The sequence below is a fragment of the Phocoena sinus genome, chromosome 4 (assembly GCF_008692025.1).
Source record: "Phocoena sinus isolate mPhoSin1 chromosome 4, mPhoSin1.pri, whole genome shotgun sequence".
Lineage (NCBI taxonomy): Eukaryota > Metazoa > Chordata > Mammalia > Artiodactyla > Phocoenidae > Phocoena > Phocoena sinus.
This window is the reverse complement of record NC_045766.1, coordinates 35,917,311-35,934,137: the sequence shown is the minus strand read 5'-3', so window position 1 is coordinate 35,934,137 and position 16,827 is coordinate 35,917,311. Positions and strand designations below refer to the sequence as shown.

The following is a 16,827-nucleotide window of genomic DNA, read 5'->3' as shown; positions in this document are numbered from 1 at the left end:
CAGGGAGAAGCCACATATGTTAACATCTTACAGTGGATACTGAAAGCCCCCATTGCAACCAAACCAGAAGATCCCTTCTCTGTTCCTGCATCTCAGAAGAAAATGCTGCAGCTCACTGTGGCTGGAGTTGTAGCTCAGTGTGGCTGGAGTGGACCTGGACTTGGGGTTTCAAGAGGCCCTGCGACCTGGACCCCTAAGGAATTCAGGCCCTCAAGCTGCTGTAGCCCTTGAGAAAAGGCCAGAGTGACTGGATATGCCATGAGTAGACTCAGCCAGCTCCACCTGCGCATCATGTGTTCAAAATCCACACACTGAAGGAGTTTTGGAATGGGTATCATTTTTTAATTGACCAATATAAACCTGTGAATATTATGTATCAATATAAATAATTTCCCTACAAAGTCTGGTCTGCATGCAGGTAGTCTTTTTATGACTTAATCTGTTTACTACCATAAGAACTATAGTTTTATAAACCACCTTGTTTTCATTGTCCCTTCTTTGTAAAGAATCAAGTGATAACTTGGGAATCACCATCTTATGCAGACTACATTCTTAGCAGAAAACCAACAAAAACAAAGACTCAAGTAGTCCCCACACAATCCTCCCCCCAGGACTCTGCAAATAGCTGCACTTTTCTCTTTTGGAGCAACACAGTGCATGGCCAGCGGAGGTTTCTCAAGGAATGTGCATGCTTTAGGACGAATGGTTACAAGCATCCATGATCCCTGTCTTTACTCTGTCATTTTAGTTTTCTTTTTTCAGTTGTAATCCATGCCATTTTGGGAACCACCTTACATTCTTTTCTGGTACAAGGCTGTGTGTAAGTAGATATAACAGAAATAGTACGGGACAGCAAGGATAGGTCATGCTCTTCAGTAGCCAAGGTCAAAAGCAAACAGGATTCCTGCCTCCAAAAGAGAGAACTCATCATGAATGTGAAGAGGGCAAGTCTGGTAGAGAATGAAGCCTGCAGGGGAAGCCAAGGGAGTTACACTGTAATACAATCCCACAGAAGCCTTAGAAACTGATGAAAACTGGCTCATTAATGCATCCAATTATTCATCCAACAAACTTTTATTGATCACCTGCAAAATGTCAGATACTGTGCTGCAACTGGGGCTGATTAAAATATGAATATTCCAAAAAAAAAGTTTAAAGAAAGATCTATTGCAGTGGTATCACCATATGCCCATAGAGCCTCATTCATTCTTGTCCCCTTGTTTTCAATATTGTTGACAATTATAATGGATAACAGTTGGTACTTTACATATATTATCTCATGCAATCTTCCAAGCAACCACATAAAGGATTACGAGGTCCTTCTTACAGATACTGGGGCACAGAGAAATTAAGGAATTTGTTAGTAAAGACAAAGATAGGTACAATCCCACTCCTGAGCATATATCTGGACAAAACTATAATTTGAAAAGATACATGCACCCTTATGTTCATAGCAGTACTACTTACAATAGCCAAGACATGGAAACAAATGTCCATTGAAAGATGAATGGATAAAGAAGATGTGGCATATATATGTATATATGTAAATACACACACACATACACACACACACACACACACACACACACACACACACACACAATGGAATATTACTCAGCCATAAAAAGGAACGAAATACTGCCATCTGCAGCTACATGGATGGACCTGGAGATTATCATACTAAGCGAAGTAAGTCAGAAAGAGAAGGACAAAGACCATATGTTCTCTCTCTAATGGCACAAATGAACATATCTACAAAACAGAAACAGACTCACAGGTATAGAGAACAGACTTGTGGTTGCAGGGTGGGTGGGGATGAGGGTGGGGGAAGGTTGGATTTGGTGTTTGGTACTAGCAGATTCAAACTATTATATATAGGATGGATAAACAACAAGGTCCTATTGTATAGCACAAGGAACTATATTCAATATCCTGTGTAAACCATAATGGAAAATAATATGAAAAAGAATATATATATGTATAACTAAATCACTTTGCTATACATCAGAAACTAACATGACATTGTAAATCAGCTATACTTCAATTAAAAAAAAAAGACAAAGCTGGGCAAATAAATATTACAGTACCTTGAGCTACTGGGCATGCTCCTGCAGAGATATTCACTGCTAGTACTCCACGCTTTGTGTTTGCAACTTAAACACACACACACACTCACACACACACACACCTTGCTGGACTAAATATGTGTGATAAATATTTGCCAAAAGTTCATCTTTAAAATACTTGTTACCTTCTTGAGCTATATATAAATTTACCTACTAAGACCTGAAGATGTCCTATTCTCCCTTTGAGGAAAACTTCTAATAGTTTGAACTGCCAAAAATAAGCATAATGGCTGCTGAACCTTCCATCAGCCTGTGGATTCTGGATCAGTCCTGAGCTCCTGCATATGTGTTCTTTGTACCACTACTCTGCCCTGGTTTTCTGGCCAGAGTAAAGATGAACGGCTCCAGGCACCTGGACCATTCTATGGCTCATATCAACAAGGGAAAATAGAACCTTGCCCAGAAATGTCACTTGCCCATGTTGGATTCCTTTTAGTCCTGAATCACGACTGGCATAAACAGATGCTGGTCACCATAAGAAAAAATTGGCTGGAAGCTGTCTGAACTTAGAGTTGAAACCTAAAGCTCAATATTTGGGATTGCACAAGATGTCATTATGTTCTATTTTTGTGCCTGAGTTGCTGTAACTGAAAATGGGCATAACACTACTTGCTAACCCCTTTCAGAGTTCTGCTCAAGGATAAAGATAATACTAATTAAGCTCTTTCAATCCCTTGGTTGAAATGTTTACGTGAAGCAATAACATAAAGTAAGATTTTAGTAGCACAGGATGTTACTCAGACATTTTGGTAATTCGTAATTGTCCTTTGTCAAACCCTGTCCCCAAGGTATTTTCATCTCAAAGTAGGTATACCTCAGGCTAATATCCTTAGCAAGAGTAACAAACAAGAAAAATTATAAACTAACATTTTATGAATGTCTCTACTTCTAAAACTAATCATTATTAAAAGTCAAATACTTTGATCAATGGTACTGTCACATGACAATATCACTTTCCTGCTAACAAATAAAATTGAAGTACACTTATTAAACTTACCACATTTGCTTCATTAGTGGCCATCAATGACCTGTAATCAAGCAGAATTTATTGGTGGAATAGACATACAGACTTCAACTTGTTTATTTTTCTTTTCTGCTGTCAACATTAGCCAATGTTGTCATTGTTGTATATGCATTAGGAAAATATCTTCTCTGAATTAGAATACAGACCCTGTTGGCAATAATTTGGAGGGCATCAAGGATAGGTCTTGTTCCTCCCCTTCCTGCCCTCCATGTACTACTAGAGGGGCTTGGTGTTCACTGGTGGCTGTAAGTACACTGTCATGTCAATATAAAGATGGTACAAATGAGTTGAAAATGCATGTGGTATTGTCTAGCCCTGTAAGGGATTCTATAGCAATACTTTCCCATTCCTATTGTAGAATTACTTCCTCCATTGCATTCTAACCCATGCTTTGCATCCCAGCTCTATAGTTGTTCAGTGTGGCAGTGCAGTCCAAAATCAGCAAGGTCCCAAAGGGCTCATTTCCTCATTTCCCTCTCACTCAAGTATTGTGTCCCTTAAAGGCTCCAGGAAATAATATCTGGCCATGAGTGAAGGAATCATAACCCAAGGTTGAGTTTTAACTCTTGACTCTTCTGATTTCTGAATTCCAAATTAATCTTTTCTAAGTCACTTTGATCTGCAGCCACTAATATTTCTCTCCAAATCTGATACAATTTGGTACTTACTGCTTGCAGGCCAAGAGAAGGTACACAGATTTAAATGATTTGGCATCAAGAGTGTAATTCTTCAAAGTCCAATATTCTAGGCAGTGATAGAGGAGCTTTGGGTCTTAGAAAGGGATGAAGAGAACTAAGGAACAACCAGATACTCCTACTGGTATGTGAGACCAAGCTTCACAGAGGAAAATTGCATGAGAGTTAAAACATTTGAAAATTTGTATCAGAATATGTACAAATTTTATGAATAAGAATAAAAGCATGATTAAAATAAAATGACTGGCCAACCTAATGGCTTCAAGAGAATAATATTTAATAGAAGGATTCAAAAAAAGAATTTCACCTCCCTGCAAGAAACTCCTACTTTCCTCCTCCCCAACACCACCATTAATTGACAACATTAAGGAGGCGGGGACAGTATGAGTTTTATGGAAAGGTTATTATATGAGGTGCACAGAGCCTCACAGATGCATCACATCAGGATGAAAGAGGCGTTGCCATGGCTCACACACCCCAGGTGCTCAGAAGGAGTAAGATTCCATAGCTCACTGATTATAGTCATGAAATTTGGAAGCGGGTATATATTTCTGAAGTCATGGGAATTTTAATTACAGCTTGATCTTTATGGCTATCCATTGACTTTTCTATTACTGTCCACTTCCAAATTTGTACTTAGGTCTTGGGATTTAAAAAAAAAAGCAAAAAGGGATATTTCTGGCAGATGTTTCATTAAGGGGCCTAAGAAGCAGAGCAGATTCAGGCAATAGCTGCCATTATAGTAATTGTCAAGGTCAAGATAAAACTGTTTCAACTTTTTCACACTGAAGTTACACACTGTAAATACAATTTTTTATTCTGATTCAAACCTAAGCTGTAACCTTACACAGAGAAAATTCCCGTGCCCTGCATTTTCCACTACCTCATTATTCCTTTTGGTATCTTGCCTCACCTGAATGAGCCTTAGATGCTAGAGAAAGTAATGAGGATGTAATGCTTGATACTTTCGTTTCCTTTACTCTCCCCTCTTTTGCATAACATATTTGCATGATACATGTGGTAAGCTGTATAATGGCCCCTGTAAGATGTTCACACCCTAATCTCTGGAAAGTTGTGAATAATATTACTTTACATGGTAAAGGGGACTTTGCAGATGTGATTAAGTTAAAGATTTTGAGATGGGGTGATTATCCTAGATTATCCGGCTGGAACCAATGTTATATCAGCAGTCCTTATAAGAGGAAGACAGGAGGGTCAAAGTGAGAAAGAGGAGATGTGAGATGTCTCCAGAAGTTGGAGAGATGTGCTTAGAAGATAGAGGAAGGAGCCACAAGCTAAGAAATGCAAGTGGCCTCTGGAAGCTGGAAAAGGCGAGAAAATAATTTCTACCTTGAGGCTTCCAGAAGGAACACAGCCCTACTGACACTTTGATTTTTAGACTTCTGGCTTCCAGAACTGTGAACGAATACATTTGTGTTGTTTTAAGGCACTAACTTTGTGGTAGTTTGTTGCAGGAGCAATAGGAAACTACTACAGTGTAAAATGCCCAGCTTTGTTTCCTAAAGATACTTGCCATATCTCCTTCTAAATTACTTCCTGTTTTGATATAGGACTACATAAAGTCCTGATGAAGCCCTCAGGAAACATCTGGTGGAGTCTGGACTCCTCAGGCAAATATACACTTGCTTCTCTGGTTAAGGAATTATCCTGTGTTTTTATGGACTAAGATATCCAAGCCTCCTGATTTCCAGAAGATTGCTTTTGGAAAAACTGTATTTGAGTGTAACTGAAACCTTAAACTTCTTTGGAAATGAAAGATAAGCCACTATTGAGTGAGAAGTTGTATGTTAACCATGAAGTTCCCAATTCCCACTTTCTATTTTAGTCTCCTTGAGTAGTTTATTTTCTCTTCATCAGAATGGAACAAGTATGCTTTCCATCAAGATGAAAACCCTCTAGAATCAGATGAAGACATCTTCTGAGCATGTCCACTCTTTTCATTAAGTGCAAAAACTCCATAATGCAGAAGTGCTTGTTCATATAGAGGTAGAAAATGGAGAAGGAGTGAGTCAAAAGGTCTATTTTCATCAAATGCCTCAGAGGAATTCTTTGCTGATTGAGAGAGAACAGTATTCATTAAAGCCATGCTATTTACTCAACTGATTTTTATAATGAGCTTGTTGCTGTGGTCTCAGGCCAAAGATACTAACAACAAAAACCGTATAACATAAAAATCAAGTTTAAAGTGGAAGTTAATTTCAAAGAAATGGAAAAGAGGGTGCTTTAATAGCATATGTTCTTCAGAGAAAAACTCACTTTTCTTATATAAGAGCTCTGTCAAAGCAGATGGGCTTTCCAGTAGATACAAACTCATCATGGAGAACACTGTGCTTGGAATTTCCTGCAGTTAAGTCCCTTCAGGAGCACTGTCTTGGAAGATGTTGATTACCAATACAATAAACATCTTCTGTTCATAAAACTAGCCATGCACAGTTGCCTTTACATTTAAATCTGCTTGATTAAAAAAAAACTCTATAAGAGTGAATCAAAAGGCAAATTAATCATATTATAAGCTGTTAGTTTTTCTACCTGGATATTCAACTGCTATTGAAACCTATAAGCCAGATCTGAACTTTTCATATTTCTTTAACCCAAGAGACTTCAATTGTCACCATTAAAAAGTACAGAGCTGATGATCTCCTAAGAGTTGCTACATATAAGCATAGTGATCCTCCATTATTCAAATAAATAGGTTAGAATGTTTAAAAATGTTTCAGAGCAATATTTTCAAAGACTGGCTCAAAATGTTAAAAATGACTTTTTTCTTCTAAAACAGTAAGCATGACCATGGAATGCAGACAAGGGGACAGAGCATGTTTCTGTTCTAAGGCAATCTTGTGATTCTGTACTGAAAAGTCTAGACCTTTTCTTGAAATTTTATCCAGCTCTGGATGACTTAAAAGAGATGTAGTCATGTTATAGAGGGTTTAGATGAGAGTCACAATTACAGTTGGGAATCAGAAAATTAAATCTAGGAGGAACCATCATAGATATTAGAAGGTTGAGTCATAATAATGGTTTTCAAGTAGCAGAAGACTTACAAGGCAGGAAATTATGGCTAGCTCATTTTCCTTTCAATTGAGTACAGGCCAAGAAGTTTCCAATGCAGCTTGAAACGAGCTGAGTCGATCGCAAGAAGGAATTTTCTCATGGTGACGTGTTTTTTTTTTTACTCTTGGATGGTTTAGCAGCAGAACACTCAGGCCAGGTGAGCAGGTGCTGGTACCAGAATGGGAAGAAATCTCCCTCCCCAAGTGTCAACAGGAGGTTGGGAGCCTCCGGCACACCACTGCGTTCCCCCTCTTGCCTCACTGCTGGGCCCTTGCTTTCTTGCCTCTCAATCTTCTATCATCATTTTCAACCTGACTTTGTTAAGGTCCAGACAACAGACAAGAATTCAAAGAGCCCTCACTTTATGCTTCCTCTGAGGATTTCAGAGCTTAGTAAATGATTCTAATTCTTAGAAAGAAAAGCCAAAATTTTTTTCATGACTGCCGTGAAAGGAGATTACACAGTATTTCTTCAGGGGCCTTTACAAGTAGTTGCTGCACAGTGCAAACTGGAAAAACAGGACAGATTTCTCATGAGGGCTGGACCAGATGGCCTGTGCGAGGGCTCTCAGAGTCCTCCCTAGTTGTCAATTCCAAGAAAAAAAAATCACTGCTGGGCTTCTGTTTTTGTTTCCAACCTGAGTAACTGAAAATCAACCGGCAAGGAGGGTTTTTAAATGTATTTTGATTCTGACTCTCAGGAACAAGTTTTCAAAGTAATCTCTCAAAGCATGGAGGAGAGTGAAGTATGTTCAGTGCTGAAAGCCCTAAAGAGCATTTCATATCCAGGGTTGATATGTAGCCCTGTCCGATCATCTGTGCCCATGGGCTTGTAGATTTCTTTCTGACACACCATTTATTTAGAAACTGTGACACCAAGCACACTATCATCTGAAAGTTAATTTATGTCCAGCTTCAGAATATGTACAAGTAGAGAGCTGCCGCGGGGGCACTCTGGGGTCCTCACGACTCGGCAGCAGATGAAGAAAGCGGGTCTGGCTCTCTGAGTGCACAGCAGGGCTTTGCTTCTTCTAGAGATAAAAGCTTGAACCGCAGACTGTGCATTCGTATAGAAAGGAATTGTCCCTTCTAGAAGTGTTTCATGCACTGTGCTTTTTTCCTGTGTTAAAAAATGGGGCATGATCAAGGAGCTGCAGCATAGAAGCTAACAGAGCATAAGGAATCCTGCTCTTGGAGTCAGGACCTGAGTTTGGCCTTGACCCTTTCATCAGCTCCTTGAGTAACTCTAACCAAGGCACTGGTCATTCTGTACAAAGTGATGTGACTGAACTAGATGGAATGTGAAGTTTCCTCAGTGCCAACATCCACTGCTAACTCACTTATTTCTAGTGGTTACATAGGATTAAAATTTCTGAATATTGAAACGGACATTTGAAAGACTTTTTTGGCCTTAAATCCTTCAGTCTCCATCACTCTATTTTCTAATTCTGAAAAGAGTGGAAAACTGGTTGTAGAAATATTTGTAAGCATACAGCATAATTAATTTGCAACATCAAATCATTTTTTATTATTTCTGATGACTATTTCTCAGAATGGCTTTGAAATTCTTATAAGGAAAAGTATGAATCAATGCTTGTGAATTCAATTCTCATAAAGTGGTATTCTCTCCAAAAAAAAAAAGTTTTGAAGAATACTCAAAGAAACCAAGAGTCCCATATTTTGATCAGATTCACTGGTCCAAAATCTCATCTGTTCATGAATTCATATACTAATGATAAACTATGCATTTGATGAAATGAATTTAAAAAATCAAAGTGAAACATGAATCTGACTTTCCTTTTTAATGTAATGGGACTTTTTTTCTTCTTCTGTCAGAACATTTCTCAAATTACCACAAGTGCAAATGTTTACAGAAAATTTTTTTAAAAAAAGAATGTCTATAAAATGAGCGCACTTCTAAAGAGGGTCACTGAATGGAGTTGGGATTAAGGGCTCCATCTGTAGCAACCCAATTGAAGATCTCAGCTAGAAGACAAGCTGTTTCTGCAAAGACTGTGGATAGATTCCTTCATTTGCATGTGTGCACACACATACACGTGCACATATCGTGCACACACACACTTCCAGAATGGCAGAACTGGAACTACGTTTGCCTAACAACTTCCAGGAGGCTCCCTCCCCTCCTACCATTTTCTCACCATCCCATGGATGCCAGACTTCTGGCTGGTGCTTTGCAGAGGTGGAATAAACTCTATGAGACTGAATCAGCAACTAACTTTCGGGAAGGTTTCTCCACCTCCCATTCTCACCATTTTGCTTTGAGGAAGAGAGGAAAGCCCACACCCATGTGTGTAAGTGAAAATGACAATGGCAATCTTTACCCAAGAAAATGACATTTTAAATAACCAAGCTGCTCTCTTCTCTGGACTAAAATCAGATATTTCTATTTGAAACACAGCCACAGAGCTGGCACTGCTCCCCTTCCTCCTCTTCAGCCCACCTATTTCCTCCCACTTTTCCCCATGCGGAGGCTCGCGAGCAAATTCACACACACACACACACACTCTCACTCACACACATACACACATTCAGTGTCTTTTACGTAATCAGCTGACAAGGTTGATCTTTCACTTCAATTGCTTTGATTCAAAATCTGCCCACCATTCGTGGGAGGTAAAGAACGGTGGATGAGACGTGTGCTTTAATAAAGAGGCTAGGGAAGGAAGAGCCTGGGAAAGGCATCTGGTCTGAGTCTTTTCTATGTAGTCTTGATTCTCTATAGGAAAATACAGAGTGTTATGGAATTCAACATAAATTCTCTTGTTTCAAACTTACAACTCTTAGATTTCTTTTTAACAGCTGCTAGATTAATTTCTTAATAGAACTTTGTAACCAGACACCTTGTTTAAAAATCTGAAATGGTTCTTCCATTGCTGATGTTCACCTTATGTCTTACTGTGTTGCCCTGACCTCCAGTGTATCATATCTGACTCCTCTTTGCCTCTACAAGATGCTCTCTTACCACTTCCCTGTATGAACCCTCTGCCCTACTCCATGATTTCTCAGCACAGCAGGCACAGTCTTTGGACAGGCTATTCCCGCTGCTGCAGTCTGTCTGCTCTCCTCCTCCTTTCTGTTCATCTTGGTATTTCTCCTTTCTCAATATTAAGCTTCCCTGATCTTTCTCATGAAACCTCTCCCTGATTCCTACAGCCCCTGGTGAATGATGGCTCCTCAAACTACAGCAACAGTTTTTCTTTGTATCACTTAACATATGCAGCCTTTTTGTGTAGATATCTATTCACACTAAACTGTAAACAACCAAGAGAGGAACTACCCAAGAGAGGACTCTTTGTATCCACAGCATTTCACATAGTGTCCCACATATGTAGTCATACATTTTCCAGGCATTTATTGAGTAGCTATTATGTGCCACGTGCCAGGTTAGACTCTGGGGTTACACAGATGAGCAAAATCCAAACCTCAAGCTGCTACGGACTAATGGGGAAGATATAGATGTAAATGGATAAGAGCAACACTATGCAATCAATAATTTCCATATCAGAAGTAAGAATCTGATGCAGTGACGGCACTAAAGAACAAGTATTTAATGCTATAAGGGGTGGAGCCAAGGAAGGTTTCACAGAGAAGGTTAGGCTAGAGTTGGGTCTTGGAGGATGCATAGGAGTTTGCCTAACGGTTCAAGTAAGGTAGGAGAATTCCAGGGTAGAAGGACGAGCATGGAAAATGATACAGAGGCACAAAAAACCAAGAAGGTCCAGTGTACTATAAGGAGTCCTCTCTCAAGTAGGTACTTCTGATAAAACAAGTGGTCAGAGATAAGATAAGAACAGAGAGTGGTGACTGTAAAGCATGATGGAAGCCAGACCATGAAGGACTTCAGGTACCATGTTAGGTAGTCTGGATTTTATCCCCTGAGCTACAGAATGGCACTGAAGAAATTTGGGGATAACATTGTATCTGAAGTTATCTAATGATGACAACAACCTGATTGCTCTTCAGTGACTGAATGGTTAAAAAAAATTGTGAAACATACATACCATGAGCTACTACTCAGCAAGAAGGAGGAATGAACTATTGATACACACAATTTGGATAAGTCTCAAGAGAGTTATGCAGAATGGAAAAAAGCCAATTCCCAAAATATGATAAACTGTATGATCCCATTTGTATAATGTTCTTGAAACAAATTATAAAGATGGATCAGAGATTAGTTGCTGAGGATTAGGGACTGGGGAGGAGTACGTGGATGTGGCTATAAAGAGGTAGTATGAGGGAGCCTTGTGGTGATGAAGCAATTCTAATGTTTCATTGTGGTGGTAGTTACACAAACTTCTATATGTGGTAAAATTACATAGACATAGAAACATACACACACATGAATACATGTATAACTGGTAAAATCTGAATAAATTCTGTGGATTGTACCAATGTCAGTCTACTAGATTTGATGTGCTATAGTTATACAAGATATTCCCAGTGGAGAAAACATGATTGAGGGTACGCCAAAATTCCTTGTACATTTTTTTTGTGTGTGTGTATTCCTGTGATCTATAATTATTTGAATAAAAAAATTTAATGATGACAAAAGTGGTAAGTGTATTAACTCCAAAAAAAAAAGAGAAGTTTTCTAGTGGAGTTAAAGATTATTGCTCAGTTTCCTTTTTGTAAATAATTCTCTTAAGAATTTCAAAGCATGTTTTATGCAACTATATAACACAAGGTTATATTGATACAATGCATATGTTACAGATAAAATTTTTCTTCATGAAATTGGGTTCATTGATATTCAACTTGTTCTGGAACTAAAGTAACAATTTTAGAATAGGGGAGTAGCTCAGTACAAATGTGCTCAATTCTGAATATCAAAAGCTCTGAGATCATGTCCAACACTAGTAGCTAGATCATTCTAAAAAGTTATTTTAAAAAAACACCCATCAAACAAGCAAAAACAACCAAACAAATCTGGCTTAACTTGTGTTCTGAGTGATTTGGCTTTCTTAGGATAAAAAGTTCACATATGTACTTACATTTATGTGATATCTATCATGTATATATATATCATGTATACATCTATCATATATGGTCACAGAGTATACAACAAACTCTAACACGGTATGATGAACTCTAATATTAAAAATATATGCAAAACTAAAATAAAGGACCTCTCATGTATTAACAAGGCACAAGTATAAGAAACATAATAGTCCTGTGTTATTTACACACAAGATAGTCCCCAAGATAAATGGTAGGTGGAATCTTGTTCTCTTGCTCTGACAGTGACATTTGAATAGCAGATTGTTCTAGGGGATTTTTTTTTTCTCATCCTCAGCCTTGAAACAATAGTTAATTTTATGCAAGATTCTTGCACAATGCTGATGTGACGGTAATAGTGGCTTTGAGTATTTTATTCTTGCAGAATTCAGATACTCCATACAAGTGTATATTAATTTTTTCTAAAATCCCAAGTTCATGAGTTCCTGATTAATGGATGGTAATTACAGGCTATGATATGAGAGCTGTGCTTTAAAAATCATAAGGTATTAAATGAGTAGAAGGCGTTCTACTCATTTATCAGGGTTATAAGTAGGTCCTCAATGGCCAGGTAGCACCCTACAGCAAGGATGGAACCTGAACAAAGTCCTTGGGATGGCAAATAGGTGGCAGATATGGGCACAATGACTCGTGCCCCAAGATGCAACCATAACTCTGGAACTGAAACAGAGATGGTAACCTCAAAATGGACAAACAGGTTGGCTGAGCTATGACTATGACCCCCCAAAATATGACTTTCATAAGAATATCTCATAGTAGATAATTATTATGTATTTGTGTGTTTTCTTATTCATGGTCTGTTTTCCCAAGAATGCAAGCCCCAAACATTGTCTGGTTTCTGCACCTTTTTGTACCCAGTTTTAATAGGGTTCCTGATACAGAACAGGTTTTCAGTAAATATTTATTGACTAAATGAATACCTCTTCACTCCACAACACTGTTTTTACACCATTATTCAGTGGTAGACACTTTTAAAATTCTGACCAAAGCTATGAACCCTCTCCTCAAAAATACACACAGAAAGACTATATTTTTTATTTTCTATAGGATTCATGGATCCCAGATTAAGTTATGCATATGGAAATCATTTTCAAGGATGAGAATATTATTGTAAACACAATTAGCCACTGATTTTAGTTCCTTCAGGCATTCTCCTGATTATTTACCCAAGCCAATTACCTCCCCAACATGATGGCATTATTTTTTATGTTTTGCTATTTGTTATCATTAATAAATAGTCCCTACATGCACATTATATTTTAGTGACATCAATGTCAAAGAAAAAGATAACTCAGCTCATAAAAATATTTCTGCCATTTTTATAAAGTGTATTAGTTAGTTTCTCTCCCTCCCACTTCTGTCTTTCTCTCTTTCTTTCTCCAACCCTAAGAAAGTCTTAGTGTACATTTGGTATAACCTCCTAATCTCTTTCCTAAAGGTCACTCTAAGTAGAATTTGAAATTGAAAGAGAAAGGGGTTAAGTCACACTTACACAAACACACAAAGCCACCGGCCTGTCATCAATGGAACAATTCAGAATAAGAGGGGGAGTGGAAACAAGGTAACTTGTCCAGTCACCATAAACGACAAATAACTCAAGTTATCCTGAAGACTGCAGATGGCTATCTTTTTGTCAGAAAAGAGCTGTCTTTAGTTGTCAGTAATGAAAGATGCCCAAGAGAATCTTACACACTGAGCTTTTGGTAAAGAGAGATAATTACCATCTAATCTGAGCTGAGCTGTATTACCAGAAAAAACTTAATGGAAATCTCCTGCCTTTATAAGACCAAACTCTTCCAATACACTGATCCATAAGCAAGTATGAAACTCTGCCACAAGAAATTAAGGGTGTTACTTTTTATTCCTTCTGGTTTACAAAAAGAAAGCTCAAGGTGCTGCTGGAGGCCACAGTTCAAACCACCTCTGCGATCTGCCTTAACCCTGAGTGTCTCATTCCCAGGGGCGCTGCCCGGGAAGGCAGCAGCTCCTCTCCATCTCCATCTGGCCAGCTGAACTGCATGCAGAGCAACGCCATGGCCACGGGGCAGAGGCTGGGTGTGTGCCACAGAAGCAGCAATAGAAAATGCCAATGCACTCGAGATTGCAGTCCTAGTTACCAACCTGTCATAGGGTCCCATTCTCCAGCATGGAAATATCAAGAAAAGCAGAGGTTCTCACACTGATAACACTTCAAGGAATTGCCTGGAGTCAGCTGCTTGCATCGTACTGCAGTTGGGGCAAAGAGCTTTAGCTATAATTTTTAGTGGGTCCATCCACCCCATTCATCGCTTTCTTTCTTAATGGCTCAAAAATATACCGAAACAATAGAGCTTGGTGTTTTTCAATGAGAAGATTTCCTGTTAAAGTTTCCTCTTAACTCTGCAAAGAAACTTTTTCAAGGACAACTTTTATAGAAATTGGTTTGAATGCTTATTTCAGAAACCTCACATGGGAAACATAGTCTTAGGTGTGCCTTATTTTAATTGCATTAAGTTCCTTATATCCTAAAACCTGGTTCCTAACAAAGATGAGGAATAGTTAAATATAAATAATGGACAAAGTCATATCTGCAAACCAGAGTCATCAAAGCCTTTGGGAGATGCACCATAAGCTCTTCTCTACATACGCAAAGACCTTTAGAGACTAGAAGCACAGTAGTTTTAAAGAAATAAAGTCAGGAAGACTCAGCACAAAGCAGATACAATAAGGAGGCAGGAGTCACAGAATTGAATAATGGAATTTTCTACTTATCGAATTTCAGTCATTCCCTATTAAAGAGAATATCAACCATTACCAGGAAGATTTCCAACTCTAGAAAGCAACATAGAGGAAGAGGGAGCTTAAAAATGTATGAAGAAACCAGCGGTATTACAACAATTGACATTTTCTCCATATTTCACAACAAGGTCTGCATTGTATTTCAAGCAGTAATTTAGGTTTAAGTATGTCAGTGTTCAAACTAGCTTACCATTATAGGTGTTTCTTCCCTGCAACAAAACTTCCTTAAAAGCTTTCATACCATTTGTTCCCTTGGGCTTTCAAAAGATAAATTATACAGTACTAGATAGAAACTATTTTTAATAGTATAATCACAGAAACTACAGTCTACACCATAAAATAGGACAAGCACATTTGCTCTTGAAAAGCTGCCCTGATCTCAATACCAGTTTCCAGCAGCTGTGTTATTCTCTGCAGACTGGAAGTCATATGGCTCCTAAGGTATTCATAACACTTTAAAATATACAAAATGGGCCACAGTTTTTAAATCCTATACATACACAACACAACACAACCACCTTGGGTTTTCCTAAGGAGCTATTTTAAAGACACCTGAGAATTCTAAATTAAGCAGCCCACCAATGAGTAAGTCACTTTTCAAAACCGCTGAACTGTCTCCACTGCACCTGTATAGAACACGGAAACCCGGGAGAGAGAGAATCTTACATCCATACCTATATTTCATGCCAGTCTGCTTTGCGGTGGACTCTTTGAGAGAGATGTGATGCTGAGGGGTGAAGGTCCCCAGGCTGCGTGCGATGATAGCGACCGTGCGGAATTTGGCCCGGGCTGCGTTCACCACATTGGGGGCGGTGGAGCTCTGCTTGCTCAGAAGTCGCTCCTCGCCATTCCGACTCTTCAAATTATGCTCTGTGCAGGCTATGGAGACTTGCATTGCTTCCCCGGGCAGTGCACGGTCCCTCTCAGAACGCCGGAACACAAGCAGTCAAGAGAGGTCGAGCAGTTGGGAGGGTCTGCTTGTCTTTTAACCCCTCCTTGCTCCCCCTTCCTCGGGGCCGGGGAGTCCCTGCAGCTGACTTCAGAGCCAGGGAAAGTGGCAGCAGTCACTGCGGTGCAGGACAGAGTCCCAGGCACCGAGAGAAGTAAACAGCTAGCCCTGAAGTTGTCACAGCAGCTGAAGCGCGGATCAGACTGGCAAATCTTCCCGGGCAGTAATCTCGGTTGATTAAACAGCCAAATCCATGTAGTCGGGAGGCTTGGGCAGACGCCTGGAGCTAAGCATTTGTGCTGACTGAACGCAGCCCTGCCAGGAGCCTGTCCGTGGTGCTTGAATGCGGGCTCGCCTCTGGGCGATGGCTCAAATCCACGCAGGCATACCGCAAGATGCGCCGCCAGCACCCTCTGGACCACAGGCAGGATGCTCTACTGGCGTGCTGAGCATCCCAAGAAGCAGCTAATCGCAAGCCGCTCCCTGGGGACCGGTGGTCTCCAGCCACTCCGGCTGTCAGCTCCCTCCCTGCCCCACTCCGGGAGGTCGTGGGGGCTCCTCAAGACCCCTCCCCACTCATTTTCAGGCGGAAGCCTGGGTCACTGTGTCCGCACCAACACGGGTTAGCAGCTGCACGCAGGAGCAGGAAGGTCCCTTTAAAGAGCTCCTCGCCTTTGTGTGCGACGCGAAGGCACGAATCACTTCCACCAGACTCTTGCTGTGATAGAAGCTGGAGAGCTGCTCTTAGAGGGGGGCTCTGCCCAGGCTCAGACCAAATCCCGCGGCGGCACAACAGTTGGAACCGGGGGAAGGCAGGATGGGGGTGCTCCTGCCACGGAACATGCCAGTGAATGAACACGTGAATACTCTGTGACTGGTTTGTTAAAACACAGCTTGAGATCCCTGTTATTAGCCTTACCAGCGTTTATTTCCCCTTTGCACATTACTTCTTAAGCCAATAACTTTGAAGTTTACTGAAAAGACACAGTGCAGACTTTTCAGAGTCAAGTTACCTAACTCACTGCCAAATCTCTTCTGGCTCCCAAAGGAGGGTGAAGGATGGGCGAGGAGGCAGCAATTTGGCACCACCCAGAAGGGGTCTGCACTAGGTAAGCTGCAGGTCCAAGTCACCATCCAGGAAGGTCCA

The 16,827-nt window shown here is 40.0% G+C and overlaps 1 protein-coding gene across 5 annotated transcripts in view; it reads right to left on the bottom strand.

The window, feature by feature from the left end:
* Positions 1-16,827, bottom strand: part of KCNAB1 (potassium voltage-gated channel subfamily A member regulatory beta subunit 1) — a 434,576-nt gene that overhangs the window by 263,185 nt on the left and 154,564 nt on the right. Inside the window, exon 1 of one of the 5 annotated variants that reach the window (XM_032630071.1) lies at positions 15,406-16,492. The exons of 3 other annotated variants lie outside the window; for them this stretch is intronic. In XM_032630071.1, coding sequence (XP_032485962.1) covers positions 15,406-15,626 — 221 coding nt within the window. In that variant the 5' untranslated portion in view covers positions 15,627-16,492. Of the gene's footprint in view, positions 1-15,405; positions 16,493-16,827 lie in introns of those variants that run through there. One more of the 5 variants, XM_032630073.1, reaches the window with a different exon arrangement.